The sequence below is a fragment of the Mus pahari genome, chromosome 12, assembly GCF_900095145.1.
Source record: "Mus pahari chromosome 12, PAHARI_EIJ_v1.1, whole genome shotgun sequence".
Lineage (NCBI taxonomy): Eukaryota > Metazoa > Chordata > Mammalia > Rodentia > Muridae > Mus > Mus pahari.
In genome coordinates this window covers 9,664,165-9,682,738 of record NC_034601.1, presented here as the reverse complement: position 1 = coordinate 9,682,738, position 18,574 = coordinate 9,664,165, and the positions used below count along the sequence as shown (strand labels likewise).

Here is an 18,574-nt window from a genome sequence, read left to right as displayed (position 1 = left end):
GGGTGGGGATGTGAGGACATTAGGGCTTGCTTCCTGGCTGCCAGCTCACAGAGCACCTTGAACTCCATGTTCAGAGAGACTCTGCCTCCGAGAAACGAGGGAGGAAGAGACAAAGGAGACCCCTCCCTTTGGCCTGTGCATAGGTTCAAAGACCGGCACACACTGTGCGTATTAGTATATACATATGCACCAATGTCACATTCATATACACACAAAAAGTCAAAAATAAGATCAATGTTACCAAAAAGTTTGTACTGAGATGTTTATTGTAGAGTTGTGGAAGATCAGAAGTAAAAATCTTAATAGGCCTGAATTATGAATAACAGGGCAAAATGAATTTAGGATTTCTGTTCTATTCCTTTGTGCCTACATGGGAAGGTCAAAACATGCTTAGAATAGAACATCTTAGCTGTGATATAATGATGATATGGTGGGTGAATAAAAAACAGACCTAAATATGTACCTGAAGAATTGATTTCTTGATAGTATGCACAGTATAGTACAACAGTAGCAAACAGATATTACTCTCAAATGACCAACTAGAATCAGAGAAGTCGTCCCAGCAAAATGAGTTCTACAAGGGTTGGAGAATGTCACATGACATGGAGTCATATCCTGGGCCACAGCTTACTACTGTGAGGCTTTAAGGGCAGATCCAAATCCTGTTGTAGCAGGCTAACTACTACTCATTAGGGGTTCTGCCAAATCTCAAGACCCATAGTCTAATCTCTTAAGGTGTTCTGGGCCTACAATGACTTCTTTTATAACAAAATCAATGCTTTATTAAAAAAAAAAAAAAAAAAAAAAAAAAACTTTTCAAGATTAAAGGGGTTATCACTCTGGCTGAACAGTACAGAAAATGAAGTTGGCTTCCAGGAGAGGGTCACACTTTCTGTTCTTCTGCATAGGACTTGCTCTGCAAAACTCATACATAGGTTGGTCTGCTTTCTCCAGTTTTGTACAACACTGGGGTATAGTTGAATTAGTTTTTTCCTACCAGAAGCTTGGTGAAGATATCCTCGCCAGAATTGTTTTCCTGCAGAGGGCAGATGGTATGGATGAAGGGTAGGAAGGAGTCTGTGTAGTCAAACAGGTACAGGTATAGCAAGCCAAGTCTTGGTGAGCTCTTTAGAGCGTAGAGCAAGAACAGGGATCTACCAGGGTTGACAGCCTGTGGAGGACAAGACATACATGGGACCATGTTATATATATTGTGGCCAGCTCTCCATCTGCACTTCTTCAATGTCCCATGATTTTTGCTACCAGTCTTCTGTGTGGTATAGAGCTCATTTGTTGGGGTATACTGTAAAAAGCTCCAGTCTTGCTGGCATGGTTGTACATATCTCTAATATGTGCAAGAAGACTGTGAATCTGAGGCCAGCCTTTGTATCAGAACAAGTTCAAGGGTAAGCAACACCGAAAAGGAGCATCTCAAAACCCAAGAAGCTGGCTAGATGTGATTATGCACAGCTTCAATCCCAGTTTCAGGAGATGTGATCCTTCTTCTGGCCTCTGAGAACATGTGGTACACATGTGGTATACATACAGACAAGCAGGCATACACCCAAACACATTACAAAAAATGGATTAGGCAGGTGGGCAGCGGCGGCGCACTTGGGAGGTAGAGGCAGTCGGATTTCTGAGTTCGAGGCCAGCTTGGTCTACAGAGTAAATTCTAGGACAGCCAGAACTGCACAGAGAAACCCTGTCTCAAAAAACAAACTAACAGAGCCAGATGTGGCGGCGCTTGCCTTTAATCCCAACACTCGGGAGGCAGAGGCAGGTGGATTTCTGAGTTTGAAGCCAGCCTGGTCTACAAAGTGAGTTCCAGGACAGCCAGGGCTATACAGAGAAACCCTGCCTCAACAACAACAACAACAACAAACAAACAAACAAACAAAAAGTATTAGGCTAGGCAAGATAACTTAGTGAATAAAGGCACTTGCTCCCAAACCTGACAACCTAAGTTTGGTCCCTGGGCCCCACATGGTAGAAGGAAAGATTTCCTTCCACTATTTGCAGATTGTAAGACTTCCACCTGTGTGCCATGGCAGTTGCATGTGTGCACACAGATCCAAGAGTAAATATGCATAATAAAAAATAAACAGCACTAAGACACACTATGAGCTGGGCATGGTGCTGAACATTTATCATCCTGGCACTTGTGGAGTGGAGGTAGCACAAGACTAGCATGGGTTTCATTGATATCAACTCTACCCTGGGATCACCATAAACAAAGCATCATCCCACCACCACCACCACCACCACCACAACTGTACACATTTTCAACTGAGGAACTCCAGACGCATTCTTCATAACTAGGGTACATTTTGAAAAAAGTGAGTTTTAGGAGTTGAGCATGGTGCCTTTCTTCCCAGCACTTGCGAGGCAGAGGCGGGGAATCTCTGTGAATTCAAAGAAGCCAGCCTGATCTACACAGTGAGTTCTAGGACAGCCAGGGCTACATGGTAAGACTCTGTCTCAAAAGAAAGAAAGAAACTAAAAAGTGTCAAGCATGGTGAGGGAGGCGTGCAGTCCTAGCAGCATGGTGAGGAAGGCATGCAGTCCTAGCAGCTAGGAGCCTAAGGCAGGAAGATGCTGAGTTCCAGGTATGTCTACACAACAGTGAGATTTTGCCTCAAGAAAAGATTTCTATTTGCCTATGTGTTGATTGATCGACCAACCAACTAACCACCCAACCAGATGGTTGTGCTAGCATTTTGTTGTTGTTGTTGTTGTTGTTGTTGTTGTTTTGGGGGGGGGTTCGAGACAGGGTTTCTCTGTGTAGCCNTTGCTGTCCTGGAACTCAGAAATCCACCTGCATCTGCCTCCCGAGTGCTGGGATTAAAGGCGTCTAGGCGACTAGGCCTCTTCTGTATGCATGCTAAGCTCTATCACTAAGCTATCCCAGTGACCTTTTATTATTAACAATACACAGTCACTTTCTCATTTTCAGTGGGTGTTTGTGTATCTGTGTCAGTTATCTAACCTGTTGGTAATGATAGACATAAATCTCTGTCTCTCTCTCTCTCTGTGTGTGTGTGTGTGTGTGTGTGGTTTATGTGCTCACATTTGTGAAGGTATTCTCCCTTGTGTGTGCACAGACCAAAAGTCAACAATGGCAGCCTCTTCTATTACTTGCTATTTTATTTTCTGTGACAAAGTCTCTCACAGGACCTAAACCCTACCATTTTGGCAAGGCTGGCTGGCTGGCCAACAGGGGGGGGGGGACCCACCTGTTTCTGACTGATTAGAGCTGGGGGGCTACAGAGTACGTTGTGCTTTGCTGTGGATCTGAACTCATGTCCTCATCCTTACATAGCAAGCATTTTACTCATTGAGTCATCTCCCCAGACCCTTAGGCGAGCTTTTTTTTTTTCCTTGCTTGCTTGCTTGCTTGCTTCCTTCCTTCCTAGACAGTATTTCTCTGTGTATCCCTGGAATTAGTTTTGCAGACCAGGCTAGTCTCAGTTCAGAGATCCACCAGTCTCTGAATTAAAGATATGTATTATCACCGCTCCTTTGGGTTATTTTTAATGTGCTGGTGGTGCATGTCTGCAATCCCAGCACTCAGGCAGCTGAGGTAGGAGGACAGTAAGTTCCTTTGAGTTGGACTACAAAGACAAACTATATCTAGAAAACAACCCCCCCAAGGCCAGTGCAGTTTCCATTGGGATATTATTAACAAACTGTCCTCCCTTGTGTTATAGCAGGAATGGGTGAGAACCACCTGATTGATTGTTCCATTTGCACCTCTTTTTTTTTTTTTTTTTTTAAAGACTTATTTATTTATTATATGTAATTACACTGTAGTTGACTTCAGACACTCCAGAAGAGGGCATCAGATCTTATTACGGATGGTTGTGAGCCACCATATGGTTGCTGGGATTTGAACTCGGGACCTTTGGAAGAGCAGTCGGTGCTCTTACCCATTGAGCCATCTCACCAGCCCCCCATTTGCACCTCTTGAACTACAAATATTTCCCACTACAAATTTAAGAGTTACATAGTTTCATCTTTCTTTTGTTTGTTTGTTTGTTTTTCGAGACAGGGTTTCTCTGTATAACCCTGGATGTCCTGGATGGAACTCACTTTGTAGACCAGGCTGGCCTCGAACTCAGAAATTTGCCTGCCTCTGCCTCCCGAGTGCTGAGATTAAAGGCGTGCGCCACCACACCCGGCTAGTTTCATCTTTCTTTACAATGCCTCTTTCAACATGCATGCATGCCTGTATATTCCAGAGTCTTGTAGTACTCATCACATTCTGTGTGTGGAGGAGAATCAACTGATACCGTCACAATGAGGATCGAGTTATCAAATACAGAAAGATGAAGCTGTGTATTATTTGTGACCTGATAATTCCATGCCTCTTCATAGACTATAAATAAAGTGTGAATAAGCTGAAGAATGAGGATAATATCTAAAGCAGCATGATTTGTTGTAACCATTAAAATTATCCAGTGTTTACACCAATAAAGAAACGAAAGCTGTAAAGTGAGTTAAAACCCTGCTAGCTCACTCAGCAAGATAACTTTATTTTCTGAATGACATTTCTGATGCTACAACTAAAGTGCTAGCTCTTTAGAAATCTCTATATCACTCTACCTAGCTAGTCTGCCTTTCTCTTGAGTGCCCCCAAACCTAAGAGGATTCCTTGGCTCTCTTTCCTAGAATACGGTTTTACCTGTGTCCTGACAGTTGTTTCTATTGTTTCTAAAGCTCAAAGAGAAAATCCCTATCTCTAACCAGGAGTTACTTCCATAAAGGCCCTTCCAAACCAAAAAGGAGAGAGCAAGCTCTATCAAAGGTCCAATTGCTTATGAAAGAACTCTCCTCCCCTCCCCTATACTCTTGGCAGGGTGAACCATGTGTTACCTCCATTGCGGTGGGCTCCCAGCCAAGTCAGTAAGGGCTGAGCCATTTTACCTTTACAGTGGTAGCTCCAGGTCACCCAGCTGACTTTGCCTTGGACATAGAGCAAACACAACAAAGCCCTCTCTCAAGCAACTTGTTTTAAAATAGGCAGGAACTTTACATTATTTAGCATTCTTATCTATGGAGGCTTTTAAAGGGGTACACCAAAACTCCATCTCTTCAGGACACACCTAACTACATCTGACAAATACAGCATCTATGTAAACGTTATATTCTACTATTAGGGTCTCTATGTACAGTAATCAAATATACTGTAACAGTAACAACAGAAAAGTTGCGACTATCAACAGGAAAATTCATAAACTGTCACACATGTTCAGTGAAGGATTCCATCAAAGAGATAGAATGAACTAGAGCCCCAGAGAAAAGCAGCTATTTGAGAAAGATTGTCCATGGTTCTTGTCTCTTGCCTGTGAAACAATGTATCTAGTGCACACCTCCAACAGATTATGGACAGGGACCTCCCGGTTTATGCAGCAGTCACAGACAGGACACCTCCCATAGATTATGGACAGGGACCTCCCGGATTATGCAGCACTCAGACAGGACACCTCCCATAGATTATGGACAGGGACCTCCCGGNTTATTCAGCACTCAGACAGGACACCTCCCATAGATTATGGACAGGACCTGAGAAGCTGTGAAGCACCCACCTGGGAATGTGGTGCCTTTGGAGACTAGCTGTGCTTGTAGTTTCAATGTCTGCTATGTTTTCTTAAGTTACACAGTGAGCAGGAAGGTGATTGCTAGTTGTTTTCTACCACCCCCTCTCCCCCATCAAGACAAACAAACAAACAAAACCCCCACGAGTTACCTTGTACTCCCAGAGATTCTGTGGTGGCTTCACACCCAGGGCTCTCACACGCTCCAGTTCCATGAGGATGACTCTTCTGTGGCTACTGTTTTCTATGGTATAAGGTGTCCTGGAAAACTCTTCTTCTGTCAAAGTTAAAAGCAACCTGAAGGGAAGAGGGGTGGAATTGACTTTTGAGATGAACCACAGGATGCAGACAATGAGTGTTTACACACTGAGTTTTGCCTTACTGCACAGGTCTGCAGGCTTGTTTAGTAAGGCTGAACATTAAATGCAGTGCTGATGAATGCCAAGAGCAGTCTGCTTACTACCAGCCCACTTCCAGTTGGAAATTTTTTCACAAACCACTGTCATTATTTAACTTCACAGAGTGGCTTCATGTCTATTTTGTGGATCAAAACCTGGTTTCAGAAATAAAGTGACTTACTTTAGGCACATCAGAATGTTTGTTCTTAAGCCTCCAATCCATTACAGAGTCCTACTGTCATATTGCTTTATTTCTAAAAGGGTGTATGTAGGAGAAACCTAGAAGGAAATCCAACTGAGCACTATCATTACATCAAATGTGGTGGGGCTGGAGAGATGGCTCAGAGGTTAAGAGCACTGACTGCTCTTCCAGAGGTCCTGAGTTCAATTCCCAGCAACCACATGGTGGCTCACAACCATCCGTAACGGGATCTGACGCCCTCTTCTGGTGTGTCTGAAGAGAGCAAAGGTGTACTCATAGACATAAAAAAAAACAAAACTTAAAAAAAATAAACACGGTGGCTTTAGCTGGGCTCAATACTGCACATCTGCAGTACTAGTGACGTGGAAGGATGACAGGAGACTGCTCAGACTGAGGCCAGCCTGGGCAACACATCAAGATCTCCATTTCAAAAAAAAAAAAAAAACCCCAAACCAGTGACTGTACCGAGATACTGATTCAATTTAATAAGAATGATAAACCCCTTATGTATTTTAGGGGCTGGAGATGGCTCAGCAATTAAGAGGCCACTCTTCCAGCAGACCTGGGTTCAATTCCCAAACTGATATGGTGGATACATTGGTGTGTAATTCCAGGTCCAGGAAATCTGAAGGCTTTTGTCTCAGCTCCACATGTGCCAGCATAATCATGTTGCAGGGACAAAAAAAATGGAGGCAAAAAACACACACATCCACATAAAAGTAGATAAATTTTTAAAAAGCTAAGTTCAGGCCGGGCGTGGTGGTGCACACCTTTAATCCCAGCACTCGGGAGGCAGAGGCAGGCGGATTTCTGAGTTCAAGGCCAGCCTGGTCTATAGAGTGAGTTCCAGGACAGCCAGGGCTACACAGAGAAACCCTGTCTCGAAAAACCAAACCAAACCAAACCAAAACAAAACAAAAAAAAACAAAAAAAAAAAAAAAAAAAAAAAAAAAAAACCAAAAAAAAAAAAAAAACGGGGGCTGGTGAGATGGCTCAGTGGGTAAGAGCACCGACTGCTCTTCCAAAGGTCCTGAGTTCAAATCCCAGCAACCATATGGTGGCTCACAACCATCTGTAACAAGATCTGATGCCCTCTTCTGGAGTGTCTGAAGACAGCTACAGTGTACTTACATATAATAAATAAATAAATATTAAAAAAAAAAAAAAAAACACCTAAGTTCATTTCTATAATTATAGCAATGGGAGAATTGAACACTCAAGATCACACTGAAATACACTGGTAAATCTATCTCAAACAAATCAATGAAACAAAACAAAATAAAAAAAACCCACAAACCCAATACCATATTTATATACCTATATAAACTAAACAGAACAACACTAGGGCTGGGGAGGATTTCCATGTAGAGAGAGCAGCTAGCATGTTCAAAGCCCTATGTAATCCCCAGCATGCCAAGGAAACACCTTTAGTTTTGGAAAGATGTGTAATAAGATTTTTTTCTTTTTTTGAGACAGGGTGTGATGTATAACCCAGGTTTACCTTGAACTTTGCCTCTCCTACCTCCATCTTCTAAGTGCTAGGATAACTGTGTACCACCATGTTCAGTTATGTCTATTATGACATTAAGAGCAATAATTTGTGAATAGTAGCAACATAAAGACATTGTCATACATCATTCTTACTATTATTGTTTTTTGTTTTTAATTTGTTTTTAGTTTGTTTTGTTTTTTGAAACAGGGTTTCACTGTGTTGTCCTGGATCTCAGTGTAGACCAGCTGGCCTTGCACTAAGATCTGCCTGCCTCTGCCTTCTGAATGCTGGGATTAAAGGCGTACACTACTGCTGCCCAGCTGGTCTTTAAAAATAATGAATGTTACTTACTTTTTTTTTTAAAAAGATTTTATTTATTTTACGTATATGAGCATACTATGTAGCTAGAAGAGGGCATTGGATTCCATTACAGATGGTTATGAGCCACCATGTGGCTGCTGGGAATTGAACTCAGGACCTCTGGAAGAGCAGTCAGTGCTCTTAACCGCTGAACCATCTCTCAGCCTTAAATGTTACTTTCATAATGAAAAGATAGAAAATAAACTATTACTCAACAACATCTTTGAAAAGTAAACACAGACAGATACTGGGAAGTGGCCACTCCTCACCAAGAGCTCTCAGAATACATATCTACACAAAACCCTGTACGGGGATGATTTCAGTAGCACTATTCAAAATAGCCACAAATGAAATCAACTCGGATGCTTGCCAAGTGAGGAACTGACAATCTGATCTACCTATACAAGGAGTTTTTCAGAGATAAAATAAAGCACAGATGATGCTAAGACATGTGTGAGCCTGGAAATCAGACTGAGGGAAAGAGCTGCACACAAAGGTTCCATGTTCTATGATTACATAATATGCAAGAACTACAGGCAAACCCATTTTTGGATAAAGATAATAAAATCTGCTGAGGGAAAAGAAGTGAGGGTAGACCAGGAAGGAAAAGAGTTTTCTTCTGGGAGTCAGGAAATGACTGGAAGTGGTTTTACATATCTGTGAAGATCTTACAAGGTCATGCTTATTCACTTCTACAAGAAAGGATTTCTGGCAGGTAGAATGTATCTCAATAAATCCATCTAGAAATATGTCTGGTACAGACAGGATTTTTTTTCTGGCCTGGAAATTGCCAGGCTGGCCTCAAACTCACAAGAGATCTGCCTGCCTCTAAGATTTAGGGTCTGCACCATCACGCCTACCCTGGTGTGCCAGATTTTTTCTCCTCACCTTCCATTTACTCTTTCAGATAAGAACCTGTCTCTGTACAGGGAGGCCCAAGGACCTAGCTGTTCTAACCAGAGGACAACTTCTTCCGTCGTCCATTTATCTACAGCCTTGTGCACCAGGAGGCCATGCTCAGATTCTCTGCTGCGCCAATGATACACAAGCAGGATGACCTGGAAGGAGACAGGAGATCAGAAGTGAAAAGTCAGTTTTTAAGGATGTGAGGATGGGACAGGGCAAGGAAGGGGCTGAATCTGAGAAATGACACCAAGTCACTTCAAGAAAGAAGGCAACCTATGTTCTAGAGAAGTGAGGACACAATGTCTCCAGGCTCATTTCTGCTCATGGCTGTGCAAAGGTCTGGAAAAGGTACATGGCAGACAGTCTAGGAGCAATTGTGTCCCTGACCTCACCAACTCATTTGCCTTTTCTACAGGGGAACATTAAGAACTTCAGAGGACTGGACTTGAGCAGTCTTTCCACTGGGAGTGACCTGTGTGCTCTTAAGAATCCCATAACAGGTCTGGAAAGATGGCTCAGCAATTAAGAGCACTGACTGCTCTTTCAGAGGTCCTGAGTTCAATTCCCAGCAACCACATGGTGGCTCACAACCATCTGTAATGGGGATCTAATGCATTCTTCTGGTGTGTCTGAAGACAGTGACAGTGTACTCACATACATGAAATAAATAAATAAATAAATCTTTAAAAAATATCAAGGACCCCCCTCCCTGGAAAGAAAGAAAGAAAGAAAGAAAGAAAGAAAGAAAGAAAGAAAGAAAGAAAGAAAGAAAGAATCCTGTAACAGTGCAGACATGGTTTCTCAAGTCTTGCTCTGCCCCCTTCCTGAGCTCTAAAATGGGGGTCATCATGACACCACTGAACAGGTCAGGAAGAGGGCTGAATAAGAACAGAGATAACACCTACCCAGCCAACAACTATTATATGGTCTCTGTTATCAACATGCAACACAAATCTAATGGCTACAATGACTTAGATACGGTTACACCATCAACTGTTTAAGTGATATCAGAAGAACTGACTTCAGAGGCATCTGGGGGTTGACGCAGGGTGCAGATTAAACTACTGCCAGACTTACTGCCACACCAGTTAAAGCTGTGAGCACACCGGAGAAGAACCCCCTTCCTCTCTGCTGATTCGCGCGCCCTGTGCTGGGAGCTAAGGGACTCTGCTCATTCCCGTATTTCTGAAAGGCTGCGAGACTTTGGACTACGTCATTATTCTGCTGAATGTCTTCAACTCGCATTCTAACGGCATCAGGAAATAACTTTTCAATGGCATCCCTGTGGAGAAGAGAGAAAGCACACAACAGGTGTTTGACAAGATAAAGCATTCAGGGACTACACCCACCAATACAGACATTTCATAATCCAGAGGTGCCCAGAAGAGCAACCAAGAGTTCTGCTTTATGATAAAAAAACAAAAAACTAACAACAATCTAGGTGCTACCATTAAGGAAACAGCCAAATGAAATATTTAGGTACAAGCCTTTTTCCAAGAAAGTACTGGGGACTAAACCTAAGGCCTCATAAATGACAGCAAAATATTTTACCACCCAATCTTTGATATTGCCAGGTATGGTGCACATGTCCTTAATTGTAGCACTCCAAGGGCAGAACTCTGTGAGTTCCAGGGTAGCCTGATGTACATAGACAGTTCCAGGTAGCCTGGATGACACAGTGAGACTGACTTAATAAAATTACTTACAATGATTATGTTCACATATGTGTCCAATATGAGTTTGGTCATGCACATGTGAGGTTAGATGACAACTTTCAGGAATTTGACCTCCCCTCCTATCATCAAACTCTGGTCATCATGCTCGAGTGGCAAGTACTATGATCTGCTGAGCCTAGAATACTGAAATCTTCTAGTAGGATACCAGGTATTTTTATAAACAATGTTGGGTTAAAGGGTTCATGGACTTTTTGGGTATTCTAGTGATCTGAGTGAGGTTGCCTAACTAAGGCACACTGCTAAGGAAATAAGAAGAAAAAGAATGAGAGCCTCCGAGGCACCAGGTGTGGTAACACATGAATTCAGTCCTGTCAGAGGTAGGCAGAACTCTAAGTATACAGTGAGGTGCTGTCTCAAAGAACAATCAAAGGAACGAATCACCCCCTCCACACACACACACACACACACACCACCACCACCACCAACAACAACAAACAAAAACTAGGAGGAGCTGAAGAGATTCTGTGTTAAGAGTGTTGTTGCTCTTGCAGAGGACCTGAGTTTGATTCCTAGAACCTATATGATGGCTCACAACCAGAACTCCAGTTCCAGGGTACCCAATACTTTCTTCTAACTTTCTCAGGCAGCAGGCACAAGTAAGATGCACATACACACATGCAGGTAAAAATCATACATACAAATAAAAAGAAATCAAAACCAAATTAAACAAAAACTGGAAAGACCCTAATGCATTTGGAAGCATGGAAGAACCAACCATCTGAAAGGGCTTGTGGCTAGTTGAGAAAGAAACTCTCCCAGTGATAACAGCCACAGATTTTACTTACAGATTATGAAAATTAGCACCAGTTACTTCTAATTATATAGTTTTATCATTTTACTCATAAGTATAAATCAGAAAGAAGTGTCCTAGGATAGGGGATTATAAGCAATGGTCATAACCAGAAATGTATTTCTGTTTCTTCTCATGGAACATAACAAGCAGCTAAGCATGTCAGCCTGAGCCTATAATTCAGGAGGCTGAGGCAAGAGGTAGTGTGAGTTTGAAACCAACCTGAGTTGACCGAGACTCAGTCTTAAAATACTAAAAAAACAAGGTGGGTTCAGGGGACAATAGGGAAGGTAATAGGAGTGGAACTCAGGAGGCAGGCAGATCAGTCTGTGAATTCAAGGCCAACCTAATCTACACAGCAGGTCCATGGCAGCCAGAGATGTTGTAGTGAGACCTAGCCTAAAAAATAAACAAAACAGAAGGACAGATGACAACCACTTGTAAGAAAGTGTTGGAGCCTCCCAGCTCTCTGCTGCCACTAAGCCACCTGAGGTGGTAATCTTCAGATCTGTCAAGGCTGCTCTACTGTTTACATTGATCGCTGTCCTTCAAAGCATCTCCATTGCCTACTGAGAGGACTTTTAGATGTTCCAGAGACATCCTTTGGGCCCGCCTACAGACTCTCGCCTGTGCTTTCAAAGATTGGGGCTGGGGGCAGGGGTTTTTCCCACGCTATATAAACTGAGCTTTTTTCATTAAACCTTAGGCTTCGATCAGAACACCTTTTGTCCTCGCCCGGTTTCTCTCGCAATCTTTTCCCTTTCAGCCCAGCCCTGCCTTTCAGGATGGACCCAGACCGGAGTGAGTGTTACTGCTGGCAGAAACACTCAGGTGATGCCCAGAAGGACAGATGACAACCACTTGTAAGAAAGGAATCTGGTTTTTTGGTTCCAAGCTCCTAGAGTAATTTGCCTCAAGTCTGCTTCTTTATAAACAGCAGTTCCCACAGAGAAACCACACTGCACATCATGCTGTAAATAGGACCCAGTTACCTGAGAAGAATGTTGACTTTAGGAAAGCCTTCCCATTTTTCTCTGCATTCTGGACACTCTGTCTTCTTTGAAGACATCCACCATAAAGCTAGGCAGTGTCGGCAGAAGCTGTGGCCACAGTTCAAGGTGGTGGGGTTAACCAGGGTGTCGTAACAGCAATGGCAGGAGAACTCACTCACAGAAATCTGAGGGCCACTGCTTCTGACAGGATCATCTTCCTCCTGCTCTCTCATGCTCAGGTCATTTTTCTGAGGCTCCTCCATCTCTCAGCAAATTCTGGGATCCATACACATAGACACTTTCAGACTCAGGATACTGCTGTAATGCATCATAAAGTCTGTGGGAGTGGGGGGAAAGCAACAAAACAGGATGAACAGTAGCTGTGTAAGATTACTGTCATTCTATTCAAATGTTCTCTCTCTCTCTCTCCTTTTCTTTTTTAAGGGGTAGGTGTGTGTGGAGATCATATATAGTCCAGGCTGGCCTCGAACTCTAGATCCTCCTGCTTCAAGCTCCTAGAAGCCAAGAGCAGAGGTGTGTGCCACCAAACCTTATTTCTGTGAAACTGTGAATTGAACCCAGGGCTTCATACATGCTAGACAGAACTCTACCAACTAAGCTGTATCTCAAAAAATAAAATAAAATAAAAAACAGCACCCCACACTCACAAAAGGTAAGGAGCAAAGGGCACATATTTCTGGTAGCAGGGTAAATTTCTAAGACTTGCCATAGTAATGCCAAGTAGAACATACTACCCACAGTGGCCATACCGAGAAGAGCTTAGGGGCGCTAAGACACCATGTTAACAGACTGTGCACACTTGTGGTTCTAGCACCAAGGAGAATGAGGCAAGCAAACCACCTCCAGCATGAGGCCTGCTATGAGGGCTAAAGCTAGGCTTTAGGTTCAAATTACTTAGGAGAGCTATACAACAAAATGCCTTTGACCTACAAGCTCTACTTGCTCCAGGATAGATAACTTCCTAGAATGCAGAGGAAGTGAGATATAACAAGCAAAGTGTTTTCACTCCTGTAAACAAGGTTGGTTGCCCCAACTGCACAGGAACACACATAATCAGGAGGTAGAGGCAGGAAGTACATCAGGATGTATGCTTGCCTCGATTGGGCAAATGCAGAAAGTATGTAGCCTTGTAGAATTTGCCTTTACAAGCACTGGGACTAATGTGTAATTCACAGCCATTCTCTGGGAATCCCAGATATGGACATGGCTACTATCCACCATCCTGGCCAGTACTTAATAAAACTTGTTTCAATTTTGGCTAAAAAATTGTGGCAGGAGTTTTATTCTTGCCCAACAGGATTAATACAGCCCAGGCGACATCGTGAGTACCAGGCTAGACAGGGCTACATAGCAAAATTTTTACTCCAAAAAACAGAACATGCAAATAAAACAAGTAGAACACAGGCCCCAGTGTGCAGATCAGCCTCCTCAGCATGACAAGCTCAGAACTAGTGTCTACTCCTGGGACATGTGCATAATCAGTAAGTTAATACAAGTGCAGCACCTAGTACAAAGCCTAGTATATGGCAAGTATATCGAAAGGATTTGTTTTGGTTTTGCACTGCTTTGTCCACACTAGGCAGGTATTCTAGCACTGAGCTACATCCTCAGCCCAAGACACCATTACTCACTGAGTATCTCTTACAAGCTAGATGCTGAGCCAGGTCCTAAGATAAATAACCATCACATCTGCACTCAAGAGCCAGGGGAAGGATACAGGCCATCTAAACAAGAACTACGCCTGCCTTTTGTCAAAACCAGCAAATGTCAGGGTCGGGATCTGATATGGTGTCTCTTATGCCAGGTTAATGAGGATGGCAGTTGGCCGATGAGAGCACATAAATTTTCAGATGCAATGAAGCCAGTGAAGCTGAGTTCTACATGACAAATCTCTCTGTGGATAGGGGCTGGTCTGGTCTGAGAATAACTATAAATAAGTCACAAAGATGTCTTATTTACTGCTCTGTTGCTGTGTTAGAACACCATGACCAAGACAACTTACAGAAGGAAGGGGTTTTTGGCTTATGCTTCCAGAGGAGAAAGAGTCCATCAAGGTAGGAAAGCATGTCAACACAGCAGGCATGGCTGGATGAGGATGCTCACAGCTCACACACAAAACAGCTAAGTACAAATGATGCAATCTTTAAATTCTTGAAGTCCACCCCCAAGGTGATACACTTTCTTTAGCAAAGCCACACCTCTTAAACCTACCTGTTTAGGGTTTTACTGCTGTGAACAAACATCATGACCAAGGCAACACATTTTTTTTTTAAATTTATTATTATACATAATATACATACTTGTGTATATTGTTATATATAAGTACACTGTAAGCTGACTTTAGACGTACAGAAGAGGGCACCAGATCTCATTATGGGTGGCTGTGAGCCACCATGTGGTTGCTGGGATTTGAACTCAAGTCCTTCGGAAGAGCAGTCAGTGCTCCTACCCACTGAGCCATCTTGCCAGCCCCAAGGCAACACTTATAAGGACAACATTTAACTTGGGCTGGCTTACCGGTTCAGTATTTAGTCCATTATCATCAAGGTGGGAACATAGCAGCATCCAGGCAGGCTTGGTGCAGGAGGAGCTGAGAGTTCTACATCTTCATCTGGAGGCTGCTAGCTGAATATTGGCTTCCAGAAAGCCAGGATAAGGGTCTAAAAGCCTACACCCACTCCAAGAGGGTCACACTTTCTAATAGTGCCACTCCCTGGGTTTAGCATATACAAACCGTCACACTACCCAAACAGCTCTCTCTACTAACTAGGACCAATTCAATTGCCCAAGACTCTGGGAGACATTTACCATTCTCATCTACAAATAGCCTGGCTCTAAGAAGACAGAAAACAAAATATAAGGACAAGGGATTAGTGCTGTGGAACCATGAAGAACATGTATAATGTTAATTCAAATTGAGGGGAAGGGGAGACAGTGCTTTCCAAGTAAGCATGCATACCTGAGTTTGGAGCCTCAGCACCCATGGAAATTCAGGCAAGGGTGGTGTGTGCTTGCCAAGCCCACTACCAAGGAACCAAAGACAGATCTGTGGAGTTCACTGGCCAATCAGTCTAGCTGAACTCACTTCTAAATATGTCTTTGTGTCAACAAATTAAGTGGACATCTTTAATTCCAACACATGTAAAACAGAGACATTTGGATATCTGAGTTCTTGGCCAGACACAGCTATACAGCTATATAGTAAGAGGGCATCAGGCCGGGCAGTGGTGGTGCACACCTTTAATCCCAGCACTTGGGAGGCAGAGACAGGCTGATTTCTGAGTTCAAGGTCAGCTTGGTCTACAGAGTTAGTTCCAGGACAGCCAGGGCTACACAGAGAAACCCTGTCTCAAACAACAACGACAACAACAAAAAGAGGACATCAGATCCCATTACAGATGATTGTGAGTCGCCATGTGGTTGCTGGGAATTGAACTCAGGACCTCTGGAAGGGCAGTTAGTGTTCTTAACCACTGAGCCATCTCTCCAGTCCCTCCCTCTTCCATTTTAATGCTGTTAGTTCCCAGGAGTTCTCAGGTCTTGCCCTTAATGGGATGCCTTGAGAGTTGAAACTATACAAAGTTGTTTTTAGGCTAACTAGCTTTGGAATGTTCAACTTTTGAAGTTCTGATAAGTTTTTCCACCTTGGTTTGCTATCAGGTTGAGAAAATGGTAGCTTAGGTCTTTCATACATTTTTCTAGATACAATTTCCATTTTGCTTTAGGGTGGGAGGCTACAGAAACCTGCTTGTATGTGAAAATAGTCAGGATAATCTGAGGGACAGGGACCACAAAAGGGTTTAAAAGAGTAGCCTCTGATAACTTAGACCCTTCCAAAATTTATTTTGTGACAGGTCTCATACTGTAATCCAAACTAGGACTGAATTCACCAATTCTGGAACTGCTATTAGAGGTATGCAGCACCATTTCTATCTCAATATGACCCCCACTTGTAAGTTGTTTGGTCTGGTCCTCACCGACATACTTCTTTGGAGGGCTACTTACCACCCATAGCACTACTTATCTGTTGGCCTTGTCAGTTGCTCATATAGCAAAGTCACTACCACTTAGTCAATTAGCAACACTGTGAGAGCTAAAGTTATATTTTAATTACTATGCCTAAGAGATCCACAGAACAAAAATGTTTCTAAGCTGAGCAGAGGTGGCGTAGGCCTTTAGTCCCAGCACTTGGGAGACAGAGGCAGGCGGATTTCTGAGTTCTGTGCCAGACTGGTCTACAGAGTGAGTTCCAAGACAGCCAGAACTACAGAGAAACCCTGTCTCGGAAAACAAACAAAACAAAACAAACAAACAAAAAAAATGTTTCTAACCTTTGTAAACTCACCTGCCCAAGGACAGATACTTCTTGAAATGCTGGAGCGTATTGTTTATGTAAAACAATCCATGTGTTTTCGCTCCTGTAAACAAGTTTGTCTGACCTAACTGTACTAGATTTGCTTGGTCACATATAGGTGGGAGGTGCACAGGCAGGAAGTACCCTTGATTGGACCTGGTGGGAAATACACAGCTATATGGGTTTATGGTTTATACACTGCCTCTGCACAATATGACTCAACTTCATTTTCTGGGAACACTGGAATAGATTTGGCCAGAGTTTATAATCCTCGCCAGGATTTAATTAAAGCTTGCTTCAAATTGGGCTCAAAATTGTGGAAGTGGTCCTATTCTTGCCTGCTGGGATTAACAATCTCTCTTCAACCATCCATCCATTTCCCCTTCTTACTTGGTCATTAGCAGAGTTCTCATTTTATCTTCTTATCAGCTCATCTCTTCCACTAGCCTCACCCAATACTTTTAACTCTTTGAAAACTGGACTTACTTTAAAACAATTATTATCAACTACGTGGTAGTAGCAAACACCTTTAGTCCCAATACTCAAGAGGCAGGCAGAGGCAGGCGGATCTCTGCTAGTTGGGGGCCAGCCTGGTCTACAGAGTAAGTTCCATGAGAGCCAGGCTACACAGAGAAACCCTGTTTCAGCAAGCAATTTTACCAACTGAGCTATTTTGCAGGCTCCTGAAAACTGGATTATGGTCGTTCACATCTGTAACACTAGTCCTGGGAGGATTGCTGCCCTTTCTTGGTCAGCCCTGCTTATAGACTGAGATCACTTAAGCCTGCTCCCACACTCCCCAAATGCAAACTGGAGCTTTTCTCAGTACTTCAGTGAGTGTTTGCTTTAGGCTCCTGTAGGCTCATGACTAAAGCTCCCTCTCCTCAAGCATCTGAGGCTTTGTCCACTGTTGTCTCAGAGGCACCTCCGTTTGTCATCTTGTTGCCAGTTCTGAGGCCATACTGGCTGGTGTTTACTTCAGTCTGTGGCTGTGCATTCAGGGTATGGGGCAAGGAGATGGTGGTAGAGCTGACAGAGGAGTTGATGGCACAGGTTCAATCTATGGTCATTTGATTCCATTGCTTCTGGGCCGTGAACAGTGAGGGAGGGAAGCAAAGAGCAAGCTCTTTGATTATTTTGAGACAGGATCTCACTCTGTAGCCCAGGCTAACCATTTAATGATGGCAATCTCACCTCAATCTCCTAAGTGGTGGGTTACAGGCCTTACCTTGACCAACTTAACACAATAAATTTTATTGAGTTTATCACGTAAGAAGCCATTTAATCTAGGTTTAAGAATGTCTTTGCAAGGCCTTACGGTTCATGTCTTAAACTGAGCACCAAGAAGGCAGAGGCAGGTGAATCTGACACTTGCCTGGTCAACATAAGAGTTCTAGGCCAATAAATCAATTTGAAAGTAAAAAAAAATAGTTCTAGGCCAGTACTGCATTGGCAGAATTACACAGTAAGACCCTATCTCACATCCCTCACCCCCAAATACCGCCAATAACAGTACAACAGCAACAACAACAAAACAAACATGGGTTAAGGAAAGCATTCAGTTGCTAAGTGCTTGCTGTACAATCCTGAAGACCTAAGTTGGACCTCATTTTGTTGTTGTTGTTGTTTTGTTTTTAAGATTTATTTATTATATGTAAGTACACTGTAGCTGTCTTCAGACACTCCAGAAGAGGGAGTCAGATCTTGTTACGGATGGTTATGAGCC

General features: G+C 43.1%; 1 protein-coding gene across 2 annotated transcripts in view; it reads right to left on the bottom strand.

Moving 5' to 3' along the window:
• Bfar (bifunctional apoptosis regulator) overlaps nt 1-18,574 on the bottom strand; it is a 30,659-nt gene that overhangs the window by 5,167 nt on the left and 6,918 nt on the right. The window contains exons 2-6 of one of the 2 annotated variants that reach the window (XM_021209265.2): nt 12,474-12,810; nt 10,033-10,237; nt 8,938-9,107; nt 5,750-5,894; nt 998-1,171 (exon numbers count right to left, since the gene is read on the bottom strand). In XM_021209265.2, the coding sequence (XP_021064924.1) occupies nt 998-1,171; nt 5,750-5,894; nt 8,938-9,107; nt 10,033-10,237; nt 12,474-12,736 (957 nt within the window). In that variant the 5' untranslated portion in view covers nt 12,737-12,810. Of the gene's footprint in view, nt 1-997; nt 1,172-5,749; nt 5,895-8,937; nt 9,108-10,032; nt 10,238-12,473; nt 12,811-18,574 lie in introns of those variants that run through there. The other variant, XM_029544568.1, reaches the window with a different exon arrangement.